We start from the raw sequence: 24,790 nt of genomic DNA on the forward strand, positions 1-24,790 counted from the left end.
GGCGGCAGTCAACCACAATTTTCAGTTTTTCGACAAGGCTACACTCAGCTATAAGATTGATTTCCCGGCATCTTACTGTAACTTTACATGGCGATCAATTACCTAAAGCCACAACAAGCAACTTAAAGAGTATCTGTCACCAGGTATTCAATGGCGTTTTTAGTTCGGCGCACAGCGCCTCGGACCCTGCTACGGGCTGGATGCCCAGGATCGAGGAGCGCTATAATGAGTGAGCGGTTCCCAGCTGACCCCTGTCACAAGTACCATACTCCATTCTAGTGATGTCTGATCCCCGCCACATTTCAGGTAAATTAATGAAAAGCCCACCCAGGAGAATTTGCCCTCTCCTATGCAAATAATGATGGGGTTTCAATGCGCTATGTAGAAAATGAAATGATTGCTCGGGCTCTGAGCAAGAATATAATGAACTTTGGCTTAATACAATGGAGTATAGCCATCATTAAAAAGAACATAAATAGCGCTGCGGCTGGACAATGTGTCCGCAGCGAGCACCGCAAAACGCGGGGTGACCGGCTGATATTGGCTTGTCATCATCTTTTGATGCTCCCTCTATCCTTCTCAGATTAATTGCAGTTTGTGTTAATGAATTGTGTCTGGACTCCGCTCAGACAGCGGCCCTCATTAAAATCCCCAGAACATTTTTTGCATTACTGCCTCTTATCCAAGCACATGGCTACAAGGAAAGATTGTTAGAGTCAGGAGAAGGAGGGGGACCCCGAGCTGTAAGAAGATTAGAAAATTAATATTTATGGCTAACTTAGTCATTAAAGGGACACCGACAATAAGACTGCATCTTCACGAGCATACGGTGTAATCAATAGGAGTTAAGTCTTAAAGGGGATGTATCGTTTGTCCCGTATTTATTACGTATTTATTTCTCAGGCTCTATTCAGATCACGTTTTTTACATCCGTTTAGCATATCCGTATAAAGGATGGTCATCCGTTTACATAGTAATTTAAAGGGTAGTCCAGGCAAAAATTTTATATGTTAAATAGAGATGAGCGAGTACTGTTCGGATCAGCCGATCCGAACAGCACGCTCACATAGAAATGAATGGACGCAGCCGGCACACGGGGGGTTAAGCAGCTGGCCGCCATCAAAGCGGAAGTACCAGGTGCATCCATTCATTTCTATGGTGCGTGCTGTTCGGATCGGCTGATCCGAACAGTACTCGCTCATCTCTAATGTTAAATAGGACAGGAGAGTTTAAAAAAAAAAAAAACAGTCCCAGTGCAGTCCGATTCTCCCGGTCCATTGTTATCTTCAGGCAGAAGTCCTCACCACATGTGACCACTGAGAGACAGGGAGAATATACAAACTCTTTGGTCTTTGGTTGGATTTGAACCTAGGACTCCAGGATATGGAATAAGTGCGAGATCCCTGAGGGTTCAACTGCTAGGACACCCAGTGATCTAGAGATTGAGGACCCAACACCCCCTGTGCAAGCCTCTGGCATATAAATGAAATACAAGCATGTTCCATAATCGATGTCCAGTCACTTCTATGGGACTGGATCTTCACTGACTGGAGCGCCGGTCATGGAACACACTTCTTTCACATGTAAATAGCGTGTATGGGGGACTTCCAACGATAGGACCTGTTGACTTTTCCCTATCCACAGGATATCTTAGATGATAAAACCCCTTTATTTTACTCGCTGCTTCTTGTATTACTGTTATTTACATGCAATCTGTGGACGAACTACATTTCCCATGATTTATCTGCCTGCTCTCACTCTTTAAGGCCAAACGTAGCGAGCCGTACAGCAGTATGTGAGCTCAGATGTAGGAGTGATTTGTTACTTGTGATTTCATTGCAGAGGAGAGTGGTGAAGGTGAAGTGGTGAGAGTGAGAGCAGGAAGATGAATCATGGGAATGTAGTTCACAGATTTGCTGCATGTATATAACAGTGATACAAGGAGCAGCAAGTAAAATAAAGCTAAGCCAAAGGTGCACAAGAGAACAGAGAGAACTGCTGTGGGTGTATTTGCAGATTATTTTTGGATAACCCCTTTAATATCTTTAGCATAGCACCTGGACAACACAGATTAGAGCTGCATGAACAGTGTATAAACTTGATAGAAATGCACATGCAAAGTGCAATAAGTCAGCTCAGCATCTTGGTGCACGGGTCAATGGATGTCCTGTTATCCACATTAATCAATCATCAAAAAAAGGAAAAAAATCCCAGCACTAAAATCTGACATAAAAAACTAAATTTCACACAAAAATGTGTCTGACTTAGAAGGCTTGTTAGCCAAAACCACGCTCATTTTTTGTGTCTATATTTGTCGCTGCTAGTATGGGAACGTGTTTTCTCTAATAACAAAATTTTGCTGTATATGTCAGATTTGAGTGCTGAGATTTTTCCTTTTTTGATCATCCTTTTGTCTTGACAGAACTGCAATATATTTCTGTTACTGGTTTATAAAAATGCAATTTAGTTGCACTTTCCTTTCTTCTCCTTCCATACATCACTTCTAAACCTCTACCGTATTATATAGACACATATATAAACGTATATACCTATGGTATGTAATGTATGGCACATTGAGTGCCCGCCCAGGCAGAAACTTCTTAACTTTCCATAGAGAAATATCTAAGTTATGTAACTCATAAAGTGCTCTTCTATAATACAAAGTGGCCTGTTTGGTTCAGAGATGGAACGGAACCTACAGATCGTAGTCCACCATATATATGTTACCTGGTTGTCCGCCCATGTTTCCTTGTTTGCCCAGTCCTTATGGGTACGGATATACCACCACTGGATTTCCAGCGAGTAGGGGATGTCACCACTGCCACGGAAGGAACATGCCATCTCCACATCTTCTCCAGGGTGTGCGCTAACATCGTGTGGGATTTCGGTGAACAAAGCTGAAATATAAGAAATGTTGGAAATGTATTCAATTGGATATAAAAATGATATACATCATAGTATAAGTCTGTATAAGGTTAAAAAGACTAAATCCAAGAGCTAAAATTTCCATATGAGGTACAGCATACGGTTTACTTTATGCTCAAGGATCCTTAGATAGAGAGTATCTCAGCTACGTTCCATCACGGAAGTTCAAGGCCTCCAATATACAAAGGGATATGACCAAAGGAGATGGAGTCAGTTCAAAGCCAACCAATACAAAGGAAAAAAGTGGAGTCTGATCATAGAAGAAGTGTAGAGTACACCATGAAACCTGCGGGAGACAACTACTCAAAATTTCATGGTCTTCTAGGAGGGTGGTCTTGTCAAAGAAGATGGTTAGTAAGTGTACTATATGGTGGAACAGAAAATCTGGTCTGGATAATGAGGTGGTCTTCTCAAAGATATGGACTTTTTCGAGGTTTTACTATATAAACACGTCATACGGATTATTTGTAGTGGTGGGAGTATAAGGACCTAATAGCAATGACCATCCTTTTGGACAGAAGATCCTTTGCCCTTCCTCAACAGGTGGATGAGTATTGGCCTCCATTTACGTGTTTGCAAAAACCATTTCTGGGTCACAAGTTACAAGATGAATATAGACGGGGTCAACCAAAGACATGGGACTCAAAAGCCACAGAATTAAAGGTTCTTTACTAGAGATGAGCGAGTACTATTCGAAACTCCCGTTTCGAATAGCACGCACCCATAGGAATGAATGAACGCAGCCGGCACGCAGGAGGTTAAGCGGCCGGCCGCCGGCAAAGTCTGCATGCCGGCCGCTTCCATTCATTCCTATGGGTGCATGCTATGGGTGCGTACTCGCTCATCTCTATAATCTTTACCACTTTTTTTTATCATCTTGGGCCACTTGGAAAACCCTTTCAACATCAGCCATGTGACCGAGCACCCATGACCCTAATTCAAGTAGATTACTAGAACGATATATTATTTTAGCGTAATCATGTTTCTGTTGGCAGATTCCACTAGGATCCATCAACAGTTCCATGAAACTTAGTCTGGGCGACCACTTAGATCCTCCTTGTACGTCCATGTTTACTAGAACTGTGGCAGAGCGTATATAATTCTAAGACACTAATCATTCCCGCCGCGGCGCACCGAACATACGGGTTGTATATGAAACTGTCGGCATCATCTGTTAATGATCATAGACTGACCAACAACATAGTGGAACATTTCGATTAATCTATCATAAAATGTTACGACTCCAGCCGGCAGGGTACACAACAAGATTCACTATAAAGCTTAATGGCCACTTTTTTATCTTTAGTGAGTAGCTTCTGGCTGGCGAGCGTCTGTGCCCATACTGTATAAGCATATCATTATGGCTGGACTAATTTTACATTTGCTGCGGCGTACCGCCCTGCTCTGCTGCATCCATGGTAAGCACAGATTCCCCATGCATGAATAGATGGCGTGCTAATAGGAATCCTCCTAACCATAGCCATGTGTTACTGTCAGATTTGCGCAGAATGTATTGATCTCATCATTACATGGATAATGCTCTTTATACACGGGGGTCGGCCATACAACATATTGGCCTGTATTCCCGATTTTCCCTACACACCTGTTCCCACCTTTCCGCCATACCATCCTTTTTTCTCTCCTACCTCCCCTCTGTTTCTCCCCCCCTGTCTCTGGCTCCTTAGCTGTAGTATTTAGTTTCCCTTCAAGGGCCGCAGCGCACCATCTGTCAACAGAGCCGTAAAAAGCTGATACATGCAGAGGGGGGAACAGCCTGCAGCATGGGGAGAAGGGGGAGAGCGATAGATGGAGAGAGCGATATGGAGAGAGCCAGAGTGATGGAGAGGAAAGTAGAAGTGTCTGCAGAGCGGTAAAGCAACAGATCAGACATTATAGCCTGCAATACCACAAGCAGAGGGTGATGTGACGGCGGCAGATTAATAGCTTGCAGCACGGACGGAAAAGGTGAAGGTAGACAACGGGGAAATGGAGTTTGTAGTCAGTGACTGTGCTAGATAGTAGTTCTGGGGCCCTGGGTTCAAATCCAGTCTGTGTGGAGTTTGTAAGGTCTTGTCTCGGTTTACCCTACACTAGAAAAATATCCTAAATACCTAAAACAGAATTCCAATATATGTATTCATTATTAGATGCCTGCTCTTTGTAGGCTTAGGAGTCCAGTGGGCGGTCCTATCAGTGATGTACACCCTTCCCTATCTGAGTATACAGCTATGAGATAGAACTCCTAAGCCTAACTATTCTACCAAATCTATTCCAATAAAACTATATATCAATCTGCTCATCTCCTCCTGCTCTATAACATGCCACCTACGGTTCAGTCTACACAGAGAAATATTATAAGACCGGGAGTATTACCGTACTTTAATTATTTTAACGCTCTCTGAGTTCCTTTAGGTTGAGGCCCCACGTTGCGAAAACGCCGGGTTTTTTTGTGCAGATTTTGCCACGCTTTTATGAGCCGAAGCCAAGAGTGTATTGAGCAGAAGGTAGAAGTAGAAGAACTTCTTATATATTCCCCATTCCTTTTGTAGCCATTCTTGGCTTTGGCTCAAAAAAACGCAGAAAAATCTGCAATAAAAAAAATCTGCATTTCTACAACCTGGGGCCTCAGCCACAAAACCCCCAAAAAACATACAGCTGTCTGAGATATTAAAGATAATGTATTATTATAAGGATCCCCCATAATAGACTGTTGGGGTCCAAAACTTGGCACCGCAATCAGAGTGAGCACTATGTCATTGTTTCCCAAGCACCACCTTGTATGTTTAGTAGAGACTGTGTCTGGTATTATACTCGGTGCCATTCATTTCTATGTAATGCGGCGATATCAAGCTGTAACACCGAGTATAACCACTGCTAAATGTACAAACCTGTACCTGGTAAACAACAAAGGGGGTGCGGTGTCTGCCGAAACACCACTTTAGATATCAATATCAGATCAGTGAGGTCTGCAGTGCCCTTCATTGTATAGTGGCTGTTCTTGGTATTGCAGTTCAATCTCACGTAAATGGGACTAAGCTGCAGAATAGTCATGTGACTAATGGATGTGACATGACTGATCCAAGAAGAGGCAACTCCTGATAAAAGAGTCAGTCTGTTCCAGGAGTCAGACTTGCTTCATCTAGCTCTGTATAGTAATGAAAGCTTAAAGGAGTTATCCAGTTTTTAATATTACTAAGCTATGCATAGGATAGGTCGCCTGAATTAGATCTGCTAGGGTCCAACTGCTAAGGCCCGGTTCACATCTGGGTTCGAACCATTCAGTTCCCCTCCAAGTGGAAACCACACAGACCCCATTAGAGTCTATGTGGGCCAAGGGTTTCCTAAGGTAACTGCTTTTTTATGCGGATTAGGTTTCTGTTCGGGGGGTCCCCAAGTGGGGAACTGGGCCTAAGACACCTGCAGATCTGCTATTTGGGACACAGTAAGGCTCCCGGTAATGTTTACATGCTGGTAGCCACTCTGCTTACTTGCCCTACTGTAGCACTGAAGTCTATGAGATAATGCTGCATTACTAAAACCCCGCAAGTAAGCAGTGCTGCAAATATTACTGCAATGTCCCCAAACAGCAGATCTGCGGGGGTCCCAGGTCTCAGACTCCCCATAGATCTAAAATTGATGGGCTATCCTAAGAATAAGGCATTAATAGTAGAATCTGGACAGCCTATTTAAAAACCCTTTCACATCCAACCCTATCTGAACTGAAATTGGAACAACCTTCCGCTATCCTACAGCAAGGATGTAAGTGCAGTCAGAGAACTAGGACCACATATTGAATTATGTGAGCAATATTCAGAAGCTTATGAAATCTCAAGGAAATCTTTGTCTTACCTCAAGGCAAGGCTGAACAAATCTCAGGAGCTAGTCAGACATTGTGCTTAGAATTGGCATCTACATTTTCAAGTTGGTTTTCTATATCTATGGAAGTTTCCATTATCTGGCTACTTGAAAAAACCTGCCCCTGTAGTGATATTACAGTCCATAGACATGACATGAATGGTGGCCGGAAAGGACAATTTTAAAGGGGTTGTCCCATCACAAGGATCTTATCTATACTGCTAGTTTATGTGGATTTAAGACTTTTCCTAAATGCATTGCTTTATCAAAACTGCTTTGTTTGTCCACTATCTTAATTTATTCACTTCATTGTTTACACTCCGTTTCTATGGCCCTTGGGATTATCTGCTCATTTGTCAAGTGATGTAGCTGCCTGCTCTCAGGGGGAGGGGAGGGGCTGGGAGCAGCTCTGAGCTGTTTGAGAAGCTCCGCTACTTAAATGACACAGATAGGGGAGGTGAGAGCTCTGGGATTTCTGAGCTCTTATCAGTCGGTTTAATTGAATTTGGCTGATAAGGGCTGAGATAGGGAGTCCATTACCTCTGTATGTAATGCAAACTGACTCAAATCCAGCTCTGCTACATCAGCTTCACACTGTCGTAATTCATTTACAACCAATCCCGTGCAAGTGAAACCCCGCCCACCTATGTGCCGAGAAAAGCAGGAAGTGAAGAGAGCACAACAGCCTGCAGGTTAGTGAACAAGCGTCATGGGAATACCCCTTTAAGTGTTTCCCAAATTATTGGCCTTTATTTATGGCACAGCCAGTCCAATAATAGCTAAGTCTCAGTATGTACATACTGAAAAGCCCCTTTAAATGAATTGCCCACCTTGGAAAAGTTGATTTTGTTCGAAGGGTACCCTTATGACAAATAAATTATAGTGTAACCCATCCCCTCACAAAGTGTTACAAAGTGTTAAATTTCCATGCTGCCACTACAATTTTCATTGAAACTAACAGTCTGTCACTATAATCCATGCCAAAGAGTCCTCTAAACCGAAAACCATTCTTTGAAGTCATTGTATGTTGTAACTAATGGATGAGGGTCTTGAACAGGAAACTGTCTCTTTAAGAGGTTGTCCATCAATAAACTGCCTCAATGGGGCCCCCAGTGATCAACAGAAATCTGGAGGAACCCTGACATAAGTTTTCATTTCCCTATAGCACCATCACAGGGAAAATAAAACATTACAGTGCCTATTCACATCAATGGGTTGGACAGGACCGGTCCTCCAGCCAGAAGGACACTCTAAGGAACCTGAGAAGAGGACCTCCCATACTTAGAATTCCCTAATGGGACACTTTTTTTTTCTAAACTGGTAAACCCCTTTAACTTAGAAATACAGTGTGGCTAAGGCCCAACATTGTGGGAAAAGCTCCGTTTTATTGAAGATTATTCAGCATTTTTTTTTAGTATGAATACTTTCCTTTCCTAGTCACTCCTGGGTTTGGGTCAAAAAAACCACAGCAAAATCTGAAACAAAAATAAAGCAACTTTTCCACAATGGTTTCCTTCACCAGCCAATTGCTTTAAAGGGGACCTGTCACCAAGTACAAAACACTAAATGACAAATATCATTTGATTCTCGCTGTTCCCCTGATCAATTTGGTGTTTGTTTTTTTCAAATCCGTCCACCCATTCCAAAGATATGACCCCCAGAAGGTTATGTGTAAACTATTTATTATTCACCAAGTGGAGTCCCCGCCCACCTGCAGAACAGGAGTTAATTTATATGTAAACTTTCACAGGACATATCTTTTGAATGGATGGGCCGATTTGAATAAAACAAACGCCAAATTGATCAGGGGAACAACAAGAATCAAATGAGCTTTGTCATTTGGCATTTTGTACTTGGTGACAGACCCCCTTTAAGATTATCATGTAGGTGTTCTCTATGATTACTAAACTATGGTTAATAAATCATTTCCTAAAATGGGTTGGATTATTAGTCAAGCTTGAGCACCAAAGCTGAGGGAGGCACAGCCTCAATATTTTTATTCACGACAAGTTAAAAATGTTGCTCCCTTCACCCTCCTCCCACCAGCACTTGAAAATATATTATATCTAGTGCGCAGTTCTTTTACATATATTTACTCCCTGGAGAACTAAGGGTCCACGGCCTTGGAGCTATACACATATGTATGCAATGTTTTCCAAGATGAATTTGCTTCTTGTATTCATAATGTAACAGTGTAAGTCTGACATTTGCCAGAAGGGCTGTGACAGGTAGTGGCTGCGCACGGAAAAGGTCTCGTCCATTGCTCCAAGTCAATGTTAAAGCCGGCCCGGCAGTCTCGGTAAGCTTCTAGACCTTCATTTAATAACTGAAGACCGCAGCCAATGGCCCTTGATGTATAGCCAAATGAAAGCTGGCATGATTGTTTGCCCGGCCTGTGCTTTTGTGCCAGTGTCCCTGATAAAAATGTATTGCGTCATGAAAAGTGATGGAAATATACTTAAAATGTTCCAAGTAAATGAAAAAAACAACATAGAAATGGAAAAAGTGAAGGAATTTAAGGAGAATTACTATAACGTGTCAAGACAGCGAAAGAACGGCTTGATAAAAACAGCAAACAAGCCGTGAAAAAAAAACGTAATGAGCAGAAGAGAATGGCAGAGGTTGAGGGGTGAAGGAATTGTGAGGCAGATGGAGAAGAAGATGAAGTAAGGGGGGAAGCAGTAAAGGTTAGTGAGGCAGAGGGGAGATTAAGGAAGGTAGACAGGAGAAAAGAGAGAGAAGGAAGGTGAAGGAGAGGCGAGAGCGCACTTCAGAGCAGCAGCTGGAAGATTGGAAGAGACAGCTACGGAATTACATATCCAGGGAGATTTAGAGGAAAAAAACAATGTGACAGGAGAACAGAGACAGAAGCGGGTCCATGCAGGGACTTCACAACCTATTACCGAGAGGGACTGCTCATGAGACGAAGGGATGGAATGAGAAAAAAAGGAGCCGCAGAAGACAAGAACAAGGGAAGGCAAAATACAAAAGAAAGGAAATGTAATTAGACTGAAGGAGGACGGAGAAAATGGAATTTACGTCAGGGCAGGTCAGACTCGTACACGCACAGGCTTCAATAAGCTGCCTGGCCTCATACAGCCCCATCCTAATTCAGCATCTGCACCAATAATGGGTCAAGGGTTCATTATTTCGGTTCCCTATGATACAATCTGTTTTAGAATTTTGGAGAAAACTTATGTACAGCCAAGGTCACAGGATTCATAGTCTTATAGGGGAAATTTTACAGATTAGATAACAGCTGACCAATGTTATATACAATGATGTCTATGCATATCTATTTAGGCAATGACAGAGCTGCAAGAGTTAAAGGGGTTGGTTGCGTTACCAACAAATTTCACAAACGCAGTGCGATTATGTGTAATGACATAAGGGTAGAGGCGTAAGGGGCAGAGGGGGTGGCAGCTGCGGGCCCTATGACCTTGGGGGGCCCACCACAAAGTAGCAATTTCAATTACTAATGCCAATACAGTTGAAATAAATGGAAGCTGCTCTTGTACAGACTGTGTGTACCTTCTATTCTCGTCCCACGTCTTGCAGAACTATAAAGGAATAGACAGGGGACCCGGGAGGAGGATTGGGAGTGCACACAGAATGCGTACAAGAGCGGCTTCCAACCGCCACATCAGTCATAGGTAGGTACAAGAAGGATACCTATACAGTTTAACAATGCAGGGGACATGTTAATGAAGGCATGTTGGGGAGCGCTACCATCTGGGGAGAGAGGCACTATTACAGTAATAGTGCCCCCACACACATAAAAAATAGTGTTACTTATATGGGGGAATATTACAGTAATAGTGCCCCCCACAAGTAATGCCCCCTATACATAAATAATACTATAACTTAATTACTTATGTGTGTGGGGATAATACCTGTGGGGGGCACTGTTGCTGTAATAGTGCCCCCCAGGTAACAATCTCCTCCCACATAAGTAATAGTGCCCCCAGGTAATAGCTATCCCCAACATAAAGGAGAAGACTATTACGTGTGTGTGTGTGTGTTGGGGGGCGCTGTTACTTGTGTGTTTGGGGGGGACTATTGGGGTATGTGGAATTCAGCACCCTGCCATTTTTGCAGGTATGTGTCATGGTTATAGAGATATCGGTGATGTCAATTTTGGCTAACGATATTCCTGCACTGTTAGAAGGACATTACAGCTCAGCGCCATCACTGGCAAGGAACGCCCCCCCGACAGTACAAGACTATAGATGTTTACCATCGCCGCAAATCCATTACGCTGAGCTGTAATACTGGCTCGGGATATCTCTGCAACTGAGGAAGATGCCAGGAAAACTGACAGTGTGCTAAATTCAGATCAATGTACTGTTTGCAGCAGTATAAAACCCCGCCAATGTTAGGGGACATGAAAGGTCCTCATGTCGGTCCAGAAGGAAGAGGAGGAAATGTGAACGATTAGCCAGAGGCGTCACCTGTAAGCAACAAAATTTTTCCTGCACTGTATTCACTCAGTGATGGTCTCCAGGGCTTTGTATAGAGCCGGTATCTACCACTACATGGTCACTGTATGATGGTAATATTGGGGCCACACTTGGATATGTTTTCCCTTCTTGTGCTGAATTCCTAGCTACACCTCTACATAAGGGACTGTACCCAGCACTCTGAAGCCCCCTGGTGCCCATGAGAAGGATGTAAACAAAGCCTAGCCTGAAGAAGGCCTCCGTCTGCAGAAAATACTGGGTTTTCTGGTATGGTTGCATTGATAATGGCATTCAGCACAAACACAATATTTATTTAAGTACTTTTTTTGACACCTGCAACATTTTTCGCAAGAGTAAAAGTGAAAGGCATGGGCTTGGTGTAAGCAGCCACAAAAAAAAATGGCCGCCCGCATGTGCAGTCAGCTCTACATGAGGCCTGACGGCAGAGCTGACTGCACGTGCGTAGAAGTTTGAATCCCAGCGCTGGAAGAAGACGCAGGGAGAGGGCGTTCCAGAGGAAGATAGATGAGAGTTCTCTGGCAGCATTGGGGACACCTCCAGTGCTGTTTGAGCGCTGAGGACCGCCCCCAGTGCTGCGAGAGAACTAATTTGCATACCAACGAAAACCGGGATTTATACCGAACGGTGGCGCGGAGAAGACATCTAAAGGTAGTTGAAGAATAGACTTTCTTAAAGCTATTCCTACGTGTTAGTCAGAAAAAAATTGCATTTTAATGATAGGATCCCTTTAAATAATGGTAGTGTGAACCTAGCCTAAGACACCATTGTTTCCTTAAATTCAGTACTGTATATACCCCGCATATTGAGCAATCTAAGATAAGAGGAATTGTAAGTCTGTCTGTACGTCTCGGAGAGGACTATAGATGTGCGTCATAATAGCAATACAGAACAGGACGCTGACACATTTACACCTTAATAATGCGCAGGATTCTCTTGCCCTTATATGAACTCCTTCTCGCAATGTACAAAAAAGAATGTATAATAGTAAATTTGGCGAACTCTATAAAAACATCCAGTAACCTAGCAACACTAATGGTTCACCGCTCCGACATTTAGTAACATGCGTCATTGTATGTGTATGCACAGATGTTACACGCTTTGCCGCAGACGCATTACTGTACAATGACTAATATAATTTGTAGAAATGACAATATGACTTACGGTAACCATACGCATTAGATTTGCGTCAGCGGGGCCAATCCAATGTGTATGGGAGCTTACAAGTCATTCAGGGCAAGGAAGTATTGTGTATGTTGAATCTTACATGGCCAATCCTTTTGTTCTGAGAGCAGAGGAGTCTGGTAGCGGCGCACTTCCTAGTTACAACACATGCAGACTCAGCCGAGCTTACTGTGCATGCGTAATGTAGGAAGGAAAAGGTTCGGGAGGAATTGGTTGTGAACCGAGCATTGACCAACAGCCATTGAAGAAGTGTCTTCCATCTTAAAAGACTTCTTCTACCATCGGAAATTGTTCTAGATGTTGTGAGAAAGTAGAGACAGGCAGAGTGCTGGAGTCACGATATATCAGACCCAGGTTTCTGACTTATGTGTGGTCCAGGGTGGGTCTTACATAGTCCTCAGCCCCAGGTGTGGGTCTTGGGTTCATTACTGGGCCATAAAAGGCTGCAGGGCCTGCACTTCAGAACAGATCCTGGGATCGAGAGGAGGCGCCTGCGTCTGTCCTGACACCCTGAGAGTCATTGCTATTTTTGTTGATTCGTGTGGCTGCTAGTAAGCCACCTGTACAGTTAGTACTTATTGTTTAGTTAGTGCTCGGATGAGCAGGGTTTTGTTGCTCATTTTTTGCCTGAAGTTAATACTGTATTTTATTTGGCTGACTTTTTGTGCCTGACGTGAAGGTTTATTTATTTTGTCATTTTTTTCTAAATAAACCTGTTTGCACCAGATATTGCATCCCTGTCTCAGATTGGTTGGGTCCACACCATTGCTGCTACCGAGCTGCCTTGCCTACAGTGTGTTTAGAACAAAATGACAAAAATATACTGAGGGGGATTCCTCAAATCTACAAAATTTATGTAAAATAATTATTTAAAAAAATCATTGATTTGTGACTATTTATTCCACCTGCGTTAAATAATCGCATTTTTGTGCCGCCCTCTGCTGAAAATTGTACAGCCCCTTTAACACATCTGTTTACCCCCCATAGTTTTTATACGACCCAGTATATACTGCGTATGTCGCACAACAAGTTGACTTGTTACATGTGTTATTACCGGAGCAATGAGGGATTCATGTGGGTAACATCCCGAATGACTCCATTGACTTTATTCTTTTTACTGGAAAGGATACCATAGAATACTGAATTAATCGGACCATAAAAAAGCTATGCATACCTGATGGAAGGAGCCCTAACACAGCCTAAGGGCAGGTCCGCATGGATCATGTGAAATTCACATTTTTACATGCAGATTTTGTCAGCAGATTTCACCCTTTTGCAAAGCAGTGAAAACCTGCACCGCATTTCAATTTCCATGCAAATTTTTTTTTTGCAGCGTATGGATGAGATTTATTAAAATTTCAATCACTGTGCTGCAAATTTTTTATGCTAGAACTATTTTGGCCACAAACCTGGATAGAAAATCTGCAGCGTATCTAATACAAGTAACAAACCATAAGAGTATAGTATTGTATAAAAAATATGAGATGATTATCTGTCATATGAAGGTCTTCTGTGTCTGCACTCAGCTAGGACTGTCCTAAAATAAGATAAGATAATCCTTTAATAGTCCCACCATGGGGAAATTCAGTGTGTTACAGCAGTATGGATATATACAGTAATATATTATAAGAAAGAACACATACAAGCTCATAGCAGATAGAAAAGATACTAGGAGTCCTAGCAACTAAGAAGAAAAGAAGACTTCAGGATCATTTAGTTCTCTGTGCGGAGTGTCTTCGCTTATCCTGATGTTTATTATACAGCTTGACCGCGGTTGGGAGGAAGGACCTCCGATAGCTCCTTCTTACACTTGGGGTGAAGCAGTCGGTCACTGATAGTACTGCCCAGTGCTGTCACGGTCTCATACATGGGATGGGAGTTATTCTCCAGCGTGGAGCTCACCATGGGCAGTGTCCTTCTGTCACCCATCACCTCTACTGGGTCCAGTGGGCCCCCCAGGACAGAGCTGGCCCCTCTAATCAGCCTGTCAAGTGTATTTCTATCCCTGGCTGATATGCTACTCCCCCCAGCAGGCCATTCCAAAAAAGATGGCTGATGCCATTACAGAATTGATAAAGGCCCTAAGAAGTTCCCCCTGGACACCAAAGGCCCTCAGCCTCCTGAGCAGGTAGAGACTACTGTGACCCTTTCTGTGCAGTGCATACAGGTGATCGGCCCAGTCCAGCTTATTATTGAGCAGCACACCCAGGTACTAATAGGTCTTGACTATTTCAATGGAAGTCCACTGGATGGGACTCACATATCCCCCTAACAAGCTGCCACATGAGGCAAGATGTGCCCCGGGAGGGGTATATGGTATATCCAAACTAGAGTTAGGTATCTGCAATCAGAAGGTCCAAGATGATTTGACAAGATTATACAGGTGACTTGGTTGGCCATTTGGTATTTACTAATACATTGTACATTCTAATCTTACACATACAGAAGCCGACTAACCTCTAACCTATCAGTAGGTTTTTTGACTATGGGCATAAACTGGAGTAGAGGGATACAAGCACAGATAGAACTTAAAAACTCCATGTAGATGTTGATCTTGGTCATACTCAAACCCAGGATCCAAGCAGTGCGGGGAAACATTGTTAGCCGCTGCCCTGTGTACCATACTACCCTATGGAGCTGAAACCCTACAGGATAGAAAATGGAGTCCACTAAATTGGAGTAGAGTTAAAGGAATTTGCCATCACAGGGTGTTTTTTTTATGCATGGATGCCCTACACGCTAGATCGTGATAAGTATCTGATAAGTGGGGGTCCAAAACCCAGACCCCACCCAATACCAGAAGCAGCTCTGCCCCTATACAAGTAACAGCTTCATCCACTATATAGTGTCAGGATACTTAAGTTCTGTGCATGCTAGGTTCACACTAGTAGCAGGTGTCCATTCTTCTGTCCGTTTGAGAACCAGAAGAACGCATAAATGGACCATTAAAATAGTGGACACCAAAGAAGCCCAAGGAACCCCACCGACTATAACAGAAACCGGCGGTCTTGGAAGACACAACAGTGGAGTCTCCGACACAGGTGTGAACCTAGTCTTACCCGAATAGTCCGAGAGCTGACTTCTGACACTGTTTAGTGCTTTCAATGCCATGAGGCAGCCAGATCAGCTGATCGGTATGGGGACTCCACCGATCCCATGGATAGGTCATCAGTATAAATAAACCATCCTGGGGCCAGAAAACCCCTTTACGCAGGGCAATAAACCCCACTTGGGGACACTCAGTGGAACAGATTTTGCTATAATGTTCCACATTTTCTACCATATTATATTAACTATTAATGAAAAGATAATATTTATATTTTTTGTAATTGAATATATCTACAATTTAGAATAATTACGGACACCAATGAATTTTGGAAATTCTATTAAAGATTAAATGAAATAAGTTGTAGAGCCTTTGCTACATAGAAAGTATAATAGGAGCAGTGGCGTAACTACCGCCATAGCAGCAGAGGCAGCTGCCACAGGACCCGGGACATTGGTGGCCCGGTGACAGCCGCTACCGCTGCTATCATTATACTCGGGGGTCTTTTCAGACCCCCAAGTATAATGATTGGCGGACCGGGAGAGGTAAGAAACATAAAAAACACTGTTACTTACCTCTCCACGATCCTGCCAGGCCTCCTTCCTGACGTCACATGAACCCGGCCTGCGTCCCGGGTCATGTGACGTCCGACGTCATAGAAGAAGGACGGCAGCAGAGAACACAGTGCAGGAGCCGGGGACAGGTAAGTAACTGTAGTTTTTTATGTTTTTATTCCCCCGGGTCTCCGATTATTATACTCTGGGGTCTGAAAAGGCCCCAGAGTATAATAATTCTTTATGAGTGTCCACAGTGGGACATAATACTGTGTACAGGGGCCACTATGGGATATAATACTGTGTGCAGGGGCCACTATGGGGGATAATACTGTGTACAGGGGCCACTATGGGATATAATACTGTGTGCAGGGGCCACTATGGGGGATAATACTGTGTGCAGGGGCCACTATGGGGGATAATACTGTGTGTAGGGGCCACTATGGGATATAATACTGTGTGCAGGGGCCACTATGGGGGATAATACTGTGTGCAGGGGCCACTATGGGGGATAATACTGTGTGCAGGGGCTACTATGGGGGATAATACTGTGTGCAGGGGCCACTATGGGATATAATACTGTGTGCAGGGGCCACTATGGGGCATAATACTCTGTGCAGGGGCTAATATGGGGGACAATACTGTGTGCAGAGGCCACTATGGGGGATAATACTGTGTGCAGGGGCCACTAAGGGACATAATACTCTGTGCAGGGGCTACTATGGGGGATAATACTGTGTGCAGGGGCCACTATGGGGCATAATAGAACATGCAGGAATGCGTAGGAGGGGCCGGTCGAGGTCTTCGGTGTCGGTCGGGGGGCCCATGTCAAAAGTTCGCCACGGGGCCCCGCCATTCCTAGTTACGCCACTGAATAGGAGGATAAACCTAAAACTAGCACAAGCTGGAGAGAAGGATGAAGCATCATTAGACTGACTAAACGTGTCATAATGGAGCTCGGAGCCAAGGCTGCCCTTATAGGAGATGGATTTTCTCCGCCACATGCAGGGTCTCAACCGCTGGTAAGTAATTAACATAATACCGGGATCCTCACACATTAATAAGAGATCAACACTGTCTATATACCCAAGAGCAACAGACATGGAGGGAGGCGGATGGCACATGATTGATGATGGTCATACAGACAGGAAAGAAGCAGAGACAAAAGAAGAAAAGAATGAAGAAGAAAGGTCTGAGGCAGACATAATGACACAGTCCTTCGGTGCAAGCATGACTTGTATCCGGATGAGATCCTGTCTCGGAAATTCTGTTTTATCCATCACCCAGTGTCCACCAGCTATGACCCGCGTGTTAGGGCATTATCTTCAAGCTACCTTCTAATGAGTCCCCCCATGAGTGATACAGAACCCCCTACAGGAACTTGTGTCTGATAACCCTCCTATCAGTGCTCTGCAAATGAGCCATCACAAGTTCATTAGGTTGCAGCGTCTCCTTAATAGCCTGCTAATTAATATTTAGCTGTCTAATTAGCTTGCAGCGCCCAGATGTGAGGATTTTATAGAGACAGCCTGGACGATACGTTCCAAATTAACCCCAACTGTGCCAAAGTCTATTATACTCCCTGCTAAGGGTGGATGGACAGATAGATAGATAGATAGATAGATAGATAGATAGGCTAGACAGAAGGTCATAACTTGAAGCTCCTGAGCCCCATTAAAAAATAGGTAATGAAGCCCCATTCCTGTCTGGTCCCTTTTAGAATATTTATGTTGCAAAGGGAACTTTGGGGCCCCCCAGAGTCAAGGGCCCGAAAGCAACAGCTACCCCTGGATAGATAGCATTTAATATTATCCTTACTCTTCATTGAATAAATGGATTTTTGAAAAATTTTTAGCTCCATTTTTTTGGAAACCCTAAATTATTGTAGCAAAATTTTTGTGCCAATTGTGTAGCAAAACATACCAAAATAAGCAACGAAATTTTTAAACTGATAATTGTATTAGAATTAGTTTGATAACGCCTACCAACAAATTGGACAGGGTTGCCCACTACTTTATAATGGGGTTTTTATGCCTTTCACCGCCACTTCCAACCCAACTCCTTCAATAGCTGCTGCTCCACTGATTCTGGCGCAGTTGGAATTTTTTCTCTAGCCCCTACCATTCCTGAGAAATCACTCCTGTTAATTGCAGCACCTAATATGCTAATTAGGCTTATTACTGTCAGGTGGGCAGTCCTATACTGGAGGAGACAGACAGGGACCGCCCACCTACAGCAGAAGGCTTATATGTGCTGAGCTAACACCGCCAAGTTCTCAGGAATGGTGAGGGCTAGAGAAAAAATTCCAACTGTGCCAGAATCAGGGGATTAGTGCTTATTAAAGAATACAATGAGTTGGAGGTGGTGAAAGGTCCTCCTTAAAGTCACGTTCTATGACAATCCTAACACTCTGCCATGACTGGGATACTGGCAGTTGGTGTACAGTATAAATGCCACTACAATGTCGCACCGTTGCAAGTACTGTGATGGCCACTGGAAGGTTTTGATACTGTTCAGAGACATCTGAATTATATTGTCTGAATATTAGTAGACTGTGACTGATTGTGACAAACACTTTAATGAACCGGAACGATTTTCTTTTCACATACTAAGGAGTCTCTCCAGGCTCCCATTAACTAAGACTCATTAGCCTCAGCACATATGTGACAATTACCTGATAATCCTATTTGTCTCTTGGTTATTTAGTAATCTGTACTTGATAATCGTTCTGTTTTTGCTGTATTCGAAATCATCTCTCCATGCTCTGACTTACTGCGGAGCCTATCGACTTGCACTTATACACAGTAGCCAATCAGAGGAAGACAGAGCTGTAGGAGGAGGAAGAGAACAGCAATCTGAACCAATGACGACACAGGGGGTGTGTCTCAGACTACCACAGACTCTCTGTAGACACTGATGCTGAGAAGTAGTCACAGATCACAGTACAGCTACAAAGTATTCAAGGGCAATAACTGGAGCAAAATCTATCAGCACTGATGCAAATATAATTTTGCCTTTTATGACTGGACGTCCACTTTCAGGTAATCCTTAATATGGGAAACGAGAAAGGCCTATTAATATCAGTTCATAACAACGTGGACCTTTGTTGGGGGCAGGTCTGGTGCGCACAATTGAGTGTGCAGGTGATGGGGTAGGGGGCAATTTTATAGCAGAATGTACTCAGATGACTCTGAGTATAATGCGAGGGCCATCCATCTGGCATTGATTTCGATATGGGATTCTCTTCCGTTCCAACGTCACAGAGCTCCATCTTGAAATCAATGTCGGACGGAAGTCATGGTGCTCTATAATCATAGGAACGGAACAGAGAACAGCACATTCGGTCATGTGAATGGGGCCATAGGATGCATAGTTACAGATGAAACAAGAATAAATTATATATCAAGCAGACAAAGAAGAAAAATGAAACAAAGTCGATTTATATAGTGTAATGCGAGTTAGGAAACCATACCGATATCAGGTGCCCTGGGAATCCACCATACACTGTGGACTACACATAAGCTATGCATCATTAAAAATTATGATCTTCATATACAGGTAACTATGCGCCAAACTGTATCCAACCAAGTGTAACGTGGGAGAAAAGGATCCTGAAATTAAAAATTACCCTTTGGGTTTATTTTGCTGTTTTACTTTAAGAAGACTGTAAAGGTCAACTTATCCTTTAAGTGACATTTTCAAGTTTTTCATTAAGAGTCGGATTGTCTAGAAACTGCCTTGTTCTTACTGCAGAATTGATTTTTTTTTTATTGAAGACAGACTGGTGACAAGGCTATGCACACAAGGTGCTCTGGATGTGGGCACGGTTTACACAATAGTGTTTCTTTAATTCATGGTGTCTGTCTTCTTCAATCCATTACCATTCCTTCAAGCATCGCTTTAGAAAATGAACTCCAACTAAAGACATAAATGGCTAAAAATGCTAAGGATTAGATTTTGGCAGCTTCATCAGGATTGAGTGATTAGAATATTTATCACATCAAGGCTTAAAATATTTGATAAAACCTGAAATGTTAAAATATGCTATTAATATGTCATTGGTGGCAGACTAACCCCCCGGGACCTCCGCCGATCAGTAATAAGAGCGAGTCAGTGTTAAAGGGAGTCTATCACCAGGACCCATCATATCAACACAGCCCCATAGATAGGTTAGAGTCACCTGACTCACACAATCACAATCGCTGCCGTAGTTGCCAGAATATCGCTGTTGTCGTCAATATGCAAGTGAGCTCTTTGGAGCAATGATGGTGTTACTCTTAGCAGCACCCTCATTGCTCCAAAGAGCTCATTGCACGTGGGAAAAACACCATGACATTCAGGTGACCCTAACCTATCTATCTGTGGGGGTTCAACACCCAGAACTCTCAGATCAGCTGTACCAAGACAGCTCTCTGTTAAAAATATTCTGTAATTGCAGTGCATATGAGACCTTACTTCCTAGGTTCTTTTCGAAGTTTTCCTGTGAAACTTGCAATTTATAATACTTTGCAAAATACTCCTCTCTTCCCCCTTATTGCAAGTGAACGAAAATTCGACAATATCCTTTATCTTGCAAGGGAACGGAACAAGAAAAACAGGAAAAAAAACTACCGTGCTGGGCTCGCCTCTGTAATACGGTGAAACTTGTGACCACGTGTTATAGGCCTTATCGCGATGGGAGGAGTCAGCTTGTTATGAATCAGTGTAGGGTTTAATTAAAGTCTTGAAGGAAAACACAGCAACAAGGAAAATGTCCAAAATAACAGAAATATCAGTCAATGTCTCAATAGCTTACATCTTCAGAGAAGTTAAAGTTTTTCATCTGGATATCCTGTGGTTCATACTTGTCATCTGGTTGATGGACCTGGGCTGGTCACGATGTCCTCCATGACTGACCACCTGCCTGGACCACCCACCCTGGTCTTCCCAACGACAGACCCAGACATGAGTATTTCTTACTCATTTATATTCATGAGAGGGGGTGTTACCTTCCATCTTGTTGCTATGTAAGGAGATTTCTAAAATGGTGTACTCTAACCGCAATCATGTTCCCAAAATATAGAAGTGTGATGTCAGTAGAGTTTAACTCTTTGTGTGCTAGAGAATACACTCTTGTTAATGTTTATTAGACTTCAGTGCACAGCGCCTCACAATGGAACACGCTCTGCTCTGGTATAGCTGATCTTTGGGGGTCCCAGGCATCAGACCCTTACAGATGTAACATTGCTGGCCTATTCTAAGTACACAGTAAAAACTGGATAACCCTCATTACAATATTGTTTCTTTGCACAATGCAATCTTACCTATACACTGTACCATTGACTGGTCAACGTCCTGGTGCACAGTTTTTGAAAGACAAGACACTTTCCTCTAATCTTCCCTATTCCCATACTGAACATGACTGTGCACCTCTTAAAAACAATAAGACGAGGTGTCATGGGCGTTCTGTGTTCCACATCTTATAGCTCTTGTGTGTCTATGTGTAACTAGAGGAGCACTTCACATAGTAGGCACGGTTTGCCCTTTAAGTGCCATTGAGCCAATTAGTAAAGCGTCATCGACTTCTTCAAAGCAACAGAGAAGAAAGAGCGGAGCGGTCACACTGGATCTGGGGGACGTGTTACCAGGACTAATAACAACAAGGACGTGGAATTTTCTTCTTTTATGGTTCTTAACAACACCAGCAAACCATGAATAGAGAGGAGAGTGTTGCATGCTACACTGCACCTTTATTGTGCACCATTGTACCCAATTCTTTAGATTTAATAGGACACAAAAAAAAGATGTGTCTCAAGAAAGCTTCCACCAATGACTGTGTCATGCAGGTGCCTTTAATAGGAGCAAAAACAAACCTATGTAGCCACAGGCCCCATGCACACATGGAAATCCAGGCTAAAAAAATCCAGTCCGTATATGGGCTTGATTTCCCAGATCAAACCCACTGAGGAAACCAGGAATCCTTGCATCATGGTGGAATACAATGATAGGCATCCCTACTTGTTCGTAGTATGGACAGTAGATCCCCAAGGAAACAGGGAATACTAAGGGTTCTCTTGACTGGGATCGGGCTAATCCAGCCCAATCGCAGGCATCAGCTGTCCATGACGTCAGCCAGAAGACCGGAAGACAGCAGGGAGTGACACTGGAGTCCAGGAGAGGTGAGTAACACAGTCCAGGAGAGGTGAGTAACACACTCCAGGAGAGGTGAGTAACACAGTCCAGGAGAGGTGAGTAACACAGTCCAGAAGAGGTGAGTAACACAGTCCAGGAGAGGTGAGTAACACAGTCCAGGAGAGGTGAGTAACACAGTCCAGGAGAGGTGAGTAACACAGTCCAGGAGAGGTGAGTAACACAGTCCAGGAGAGGTGAGTAACACAGTCCAGGAGAGGTGAGTAACACAGTTTTGATCACAGTTTTTGATCACAGTTTTGATCATGTTTGATCACCTGTGCTGAGTCTCCGCTTATTATATTCTGGGATCCGACAAGACTGCTGGACAATCATTGCAAGTCAAGTCTTGTGACTCATATTCATACTGTAAAACGAGTTTGGTTTAAAAGGGGCATGACCTAAATTTCTCCATTAATCGTAATCAAGGTAAATTGCTTGATTAATCGTGATTTAGGTCACAATTGTCCACCCCTAATCTGTAAGGACTTACCTGCTATCTGCTTCTTCTTTGTTGGTCTCTTAGTACTTTGGCCTCAGTGACTGCAGTTTAATGGAAATCTGTCACCACCTTTATACCAACATAAGGCAGTGGCAGAGCGGCTGATCTCAGCATTATGTCTGCCTGTAAAGTACTTTTGGTGAAATTTACAGTGTATTAGTTGCAGCAATCACTTTGAGCCTGACGGCCTCCCTCCCTGCCCTCTCGCTGCTGATTAACAGCTTTCTCCCTATGCATAGTAATAAGGAGAAAGCTGTCAATCAGGAGCGGGGGGGAGCAGCCTGCAGGTCATATAAATCCCAGACTTTGACTTACAGTGCGATGCGAGTTCTGTAATGAATCCACTGTAAATGTCACAATAAGTGCAGATGTGGCAAAATTTTACTTGACATTAACCCATTAAAGAGCGTAAGCCTTAAATGGTCAGCATTGAATGTGTTATAAACCTAATCCCAGCACCTTGTAGAGATGTTTCTACAGTATCCAAATATGCCTCTGTTATTCAGCTTTCACCCATCTTCATGTAAATTGGCATTTTGCATATGCAAATGAGGGTACTTTGGGGCGTGTCTTCACTTGATTGCGCTTTGATAAGAGCAAGGTGTCAAGTTAAACATTGCTATATCTGTAGGTTCTAACCAGACATAAGAAACATATCAGTGTGTCACTACAATATGCTGGCATGAAAGTAATGAGAGATATACTGCCTTTTAATATGACGCCTCTACTCTGCGTTTCCGGATTGGCTGCTGTATAGCATACAAGCACAGGCCCAGAAGTTCACAAAGTTACAGCAAGTCATGAGACACAGGAAGAATATAGAAACTACAACTATACAACTAGTGAGAAAAACACTTTTAGGTTAAAGGGAATTTTTAATTGGTTACCTTAGATCGACTGAAGATTAATGGGAGCCGGACACTTAGGACCCCTGCAGATCAGCTGTTTGAAGCATCAGTGAGTCTTATCGCAGCTCAGTCCCAAGCATAGGCGCTGTACAAATGCATGGTGCTGTGCTTGATAAGTACTGAAGAGGCTGCAGCACTCACCCATAGACTGCAACTTCTTTATACCACTGATCGACGGGAGGCCTCAGTATTGGACCTCTGCCGATCTCTGTGCTAATGATAGGTCATCAATATTTACCCTGGAAAACACCTTTAATGCCACTGATGTAAAAAAAAATAATAAAGTTGGGTGGTTAATTAATTTACTGTATTGTTCTGTGCACTAGAAGCCTCTTATCTACAACCTAGCAGTGTTAAAAGCACATAGATCAGCAGAGAGTAACTGCAGCAATTATTTGAGTGTCTTTTCATCCCCCTCCCCTCTTCATAGACTAATATAGATAAAGTAACTGCCTGAAAAGTGGAGAAGACAACATATTTCTTTAATAAGATATATTACAGTTTCTTATTCTCTCCTGTACTATTCAGTTATGAAATGTTGTTTATAACTGGAGGTACGCTTTATCTTCAAGGTGTCCATCATTCACTCTTGCACTTTCCTTCCACTCCTATGAGACCCTATAGCGCATACCCTATCACAGTTCACACTGCACATACTGCACATGTTGGCGTCCGTTATAATAAATGCATGCCACAAGTCACCAACACACAGCTACATTGCCCTGGAGCAAAGGGGTAGTGCCCTATGGAGAGCGGCGTATTCTTTTAGCACACGCACGGACCAACCTTATTAAACTTTTACGCTTTAACAGAAAAGGTGCTGTGCTTGCAAAAAAAAAAAGAAGCAAAATAATGTGATGTACCAACAGGGAGAAATAACAGAAAGACCTCACACTTACAATCTGTCTCGTCCATTCTGATTCGTTATGGAAGATGAACATCACACAAATCCCTTTTGACCCCAACCATGCGAGTCACAAAAAGGTAGTCTAAAGCTACACACCTGTGCCCTGTGTCCGAAAAGGATTTCCATTGCTGAACCCGCTTAAAAAATGTGGTATTATAGGGGTATTCCCATGTCGCATACTCACCAGTCTTCGCTGCTGTAAAACCTTCTTTCTTCCTGGTTTCTTGCATCATTTGGTGGGCGGGGTTTCACATGCATCCTT

The 24,790-nt window shown here is 43.2% G+C and overlaps 1 protein-coding gene across 1 annotated transcript in view; it reads right to left on the reverse strand.

The window, feature by feature from the left end:
- VSTM2L (V-set and transmembrane domain containing 2 like) overlaps positions 1 to 24,790 on the reverse strand; it is a 58,556-nt gene that overhangs the window by 14,433 nt on the left and 19,333 nt on the right. Inside the window, exon 2 of the mRNA XM_075277480.1 lies at positions 2,728 to 2,897. Within this exon, the coding sequence (XP_075133581.1) occupies positions 2,728 to 2,897 (170 nt within the window). The remainder of the gene's footprint in view (positions 1 to 2,727; positions 2,898 to 24,790) is intronic.

This window comes from Leptodactylus fuscus, chromosome 6, assembly GCF_031893055.1.
Source record: "Leptodactylus fuscus isolate aLepFus1 chromosome 6, aLepFus1.hap2, whole genome shotgun sequence".
Lineage (NCBI taxonomy): Eukaryota > Metazoa > Chordata > Amphibia > Anura > Leptodactylidae > Leptodactylus > Leptodactylus fuscus.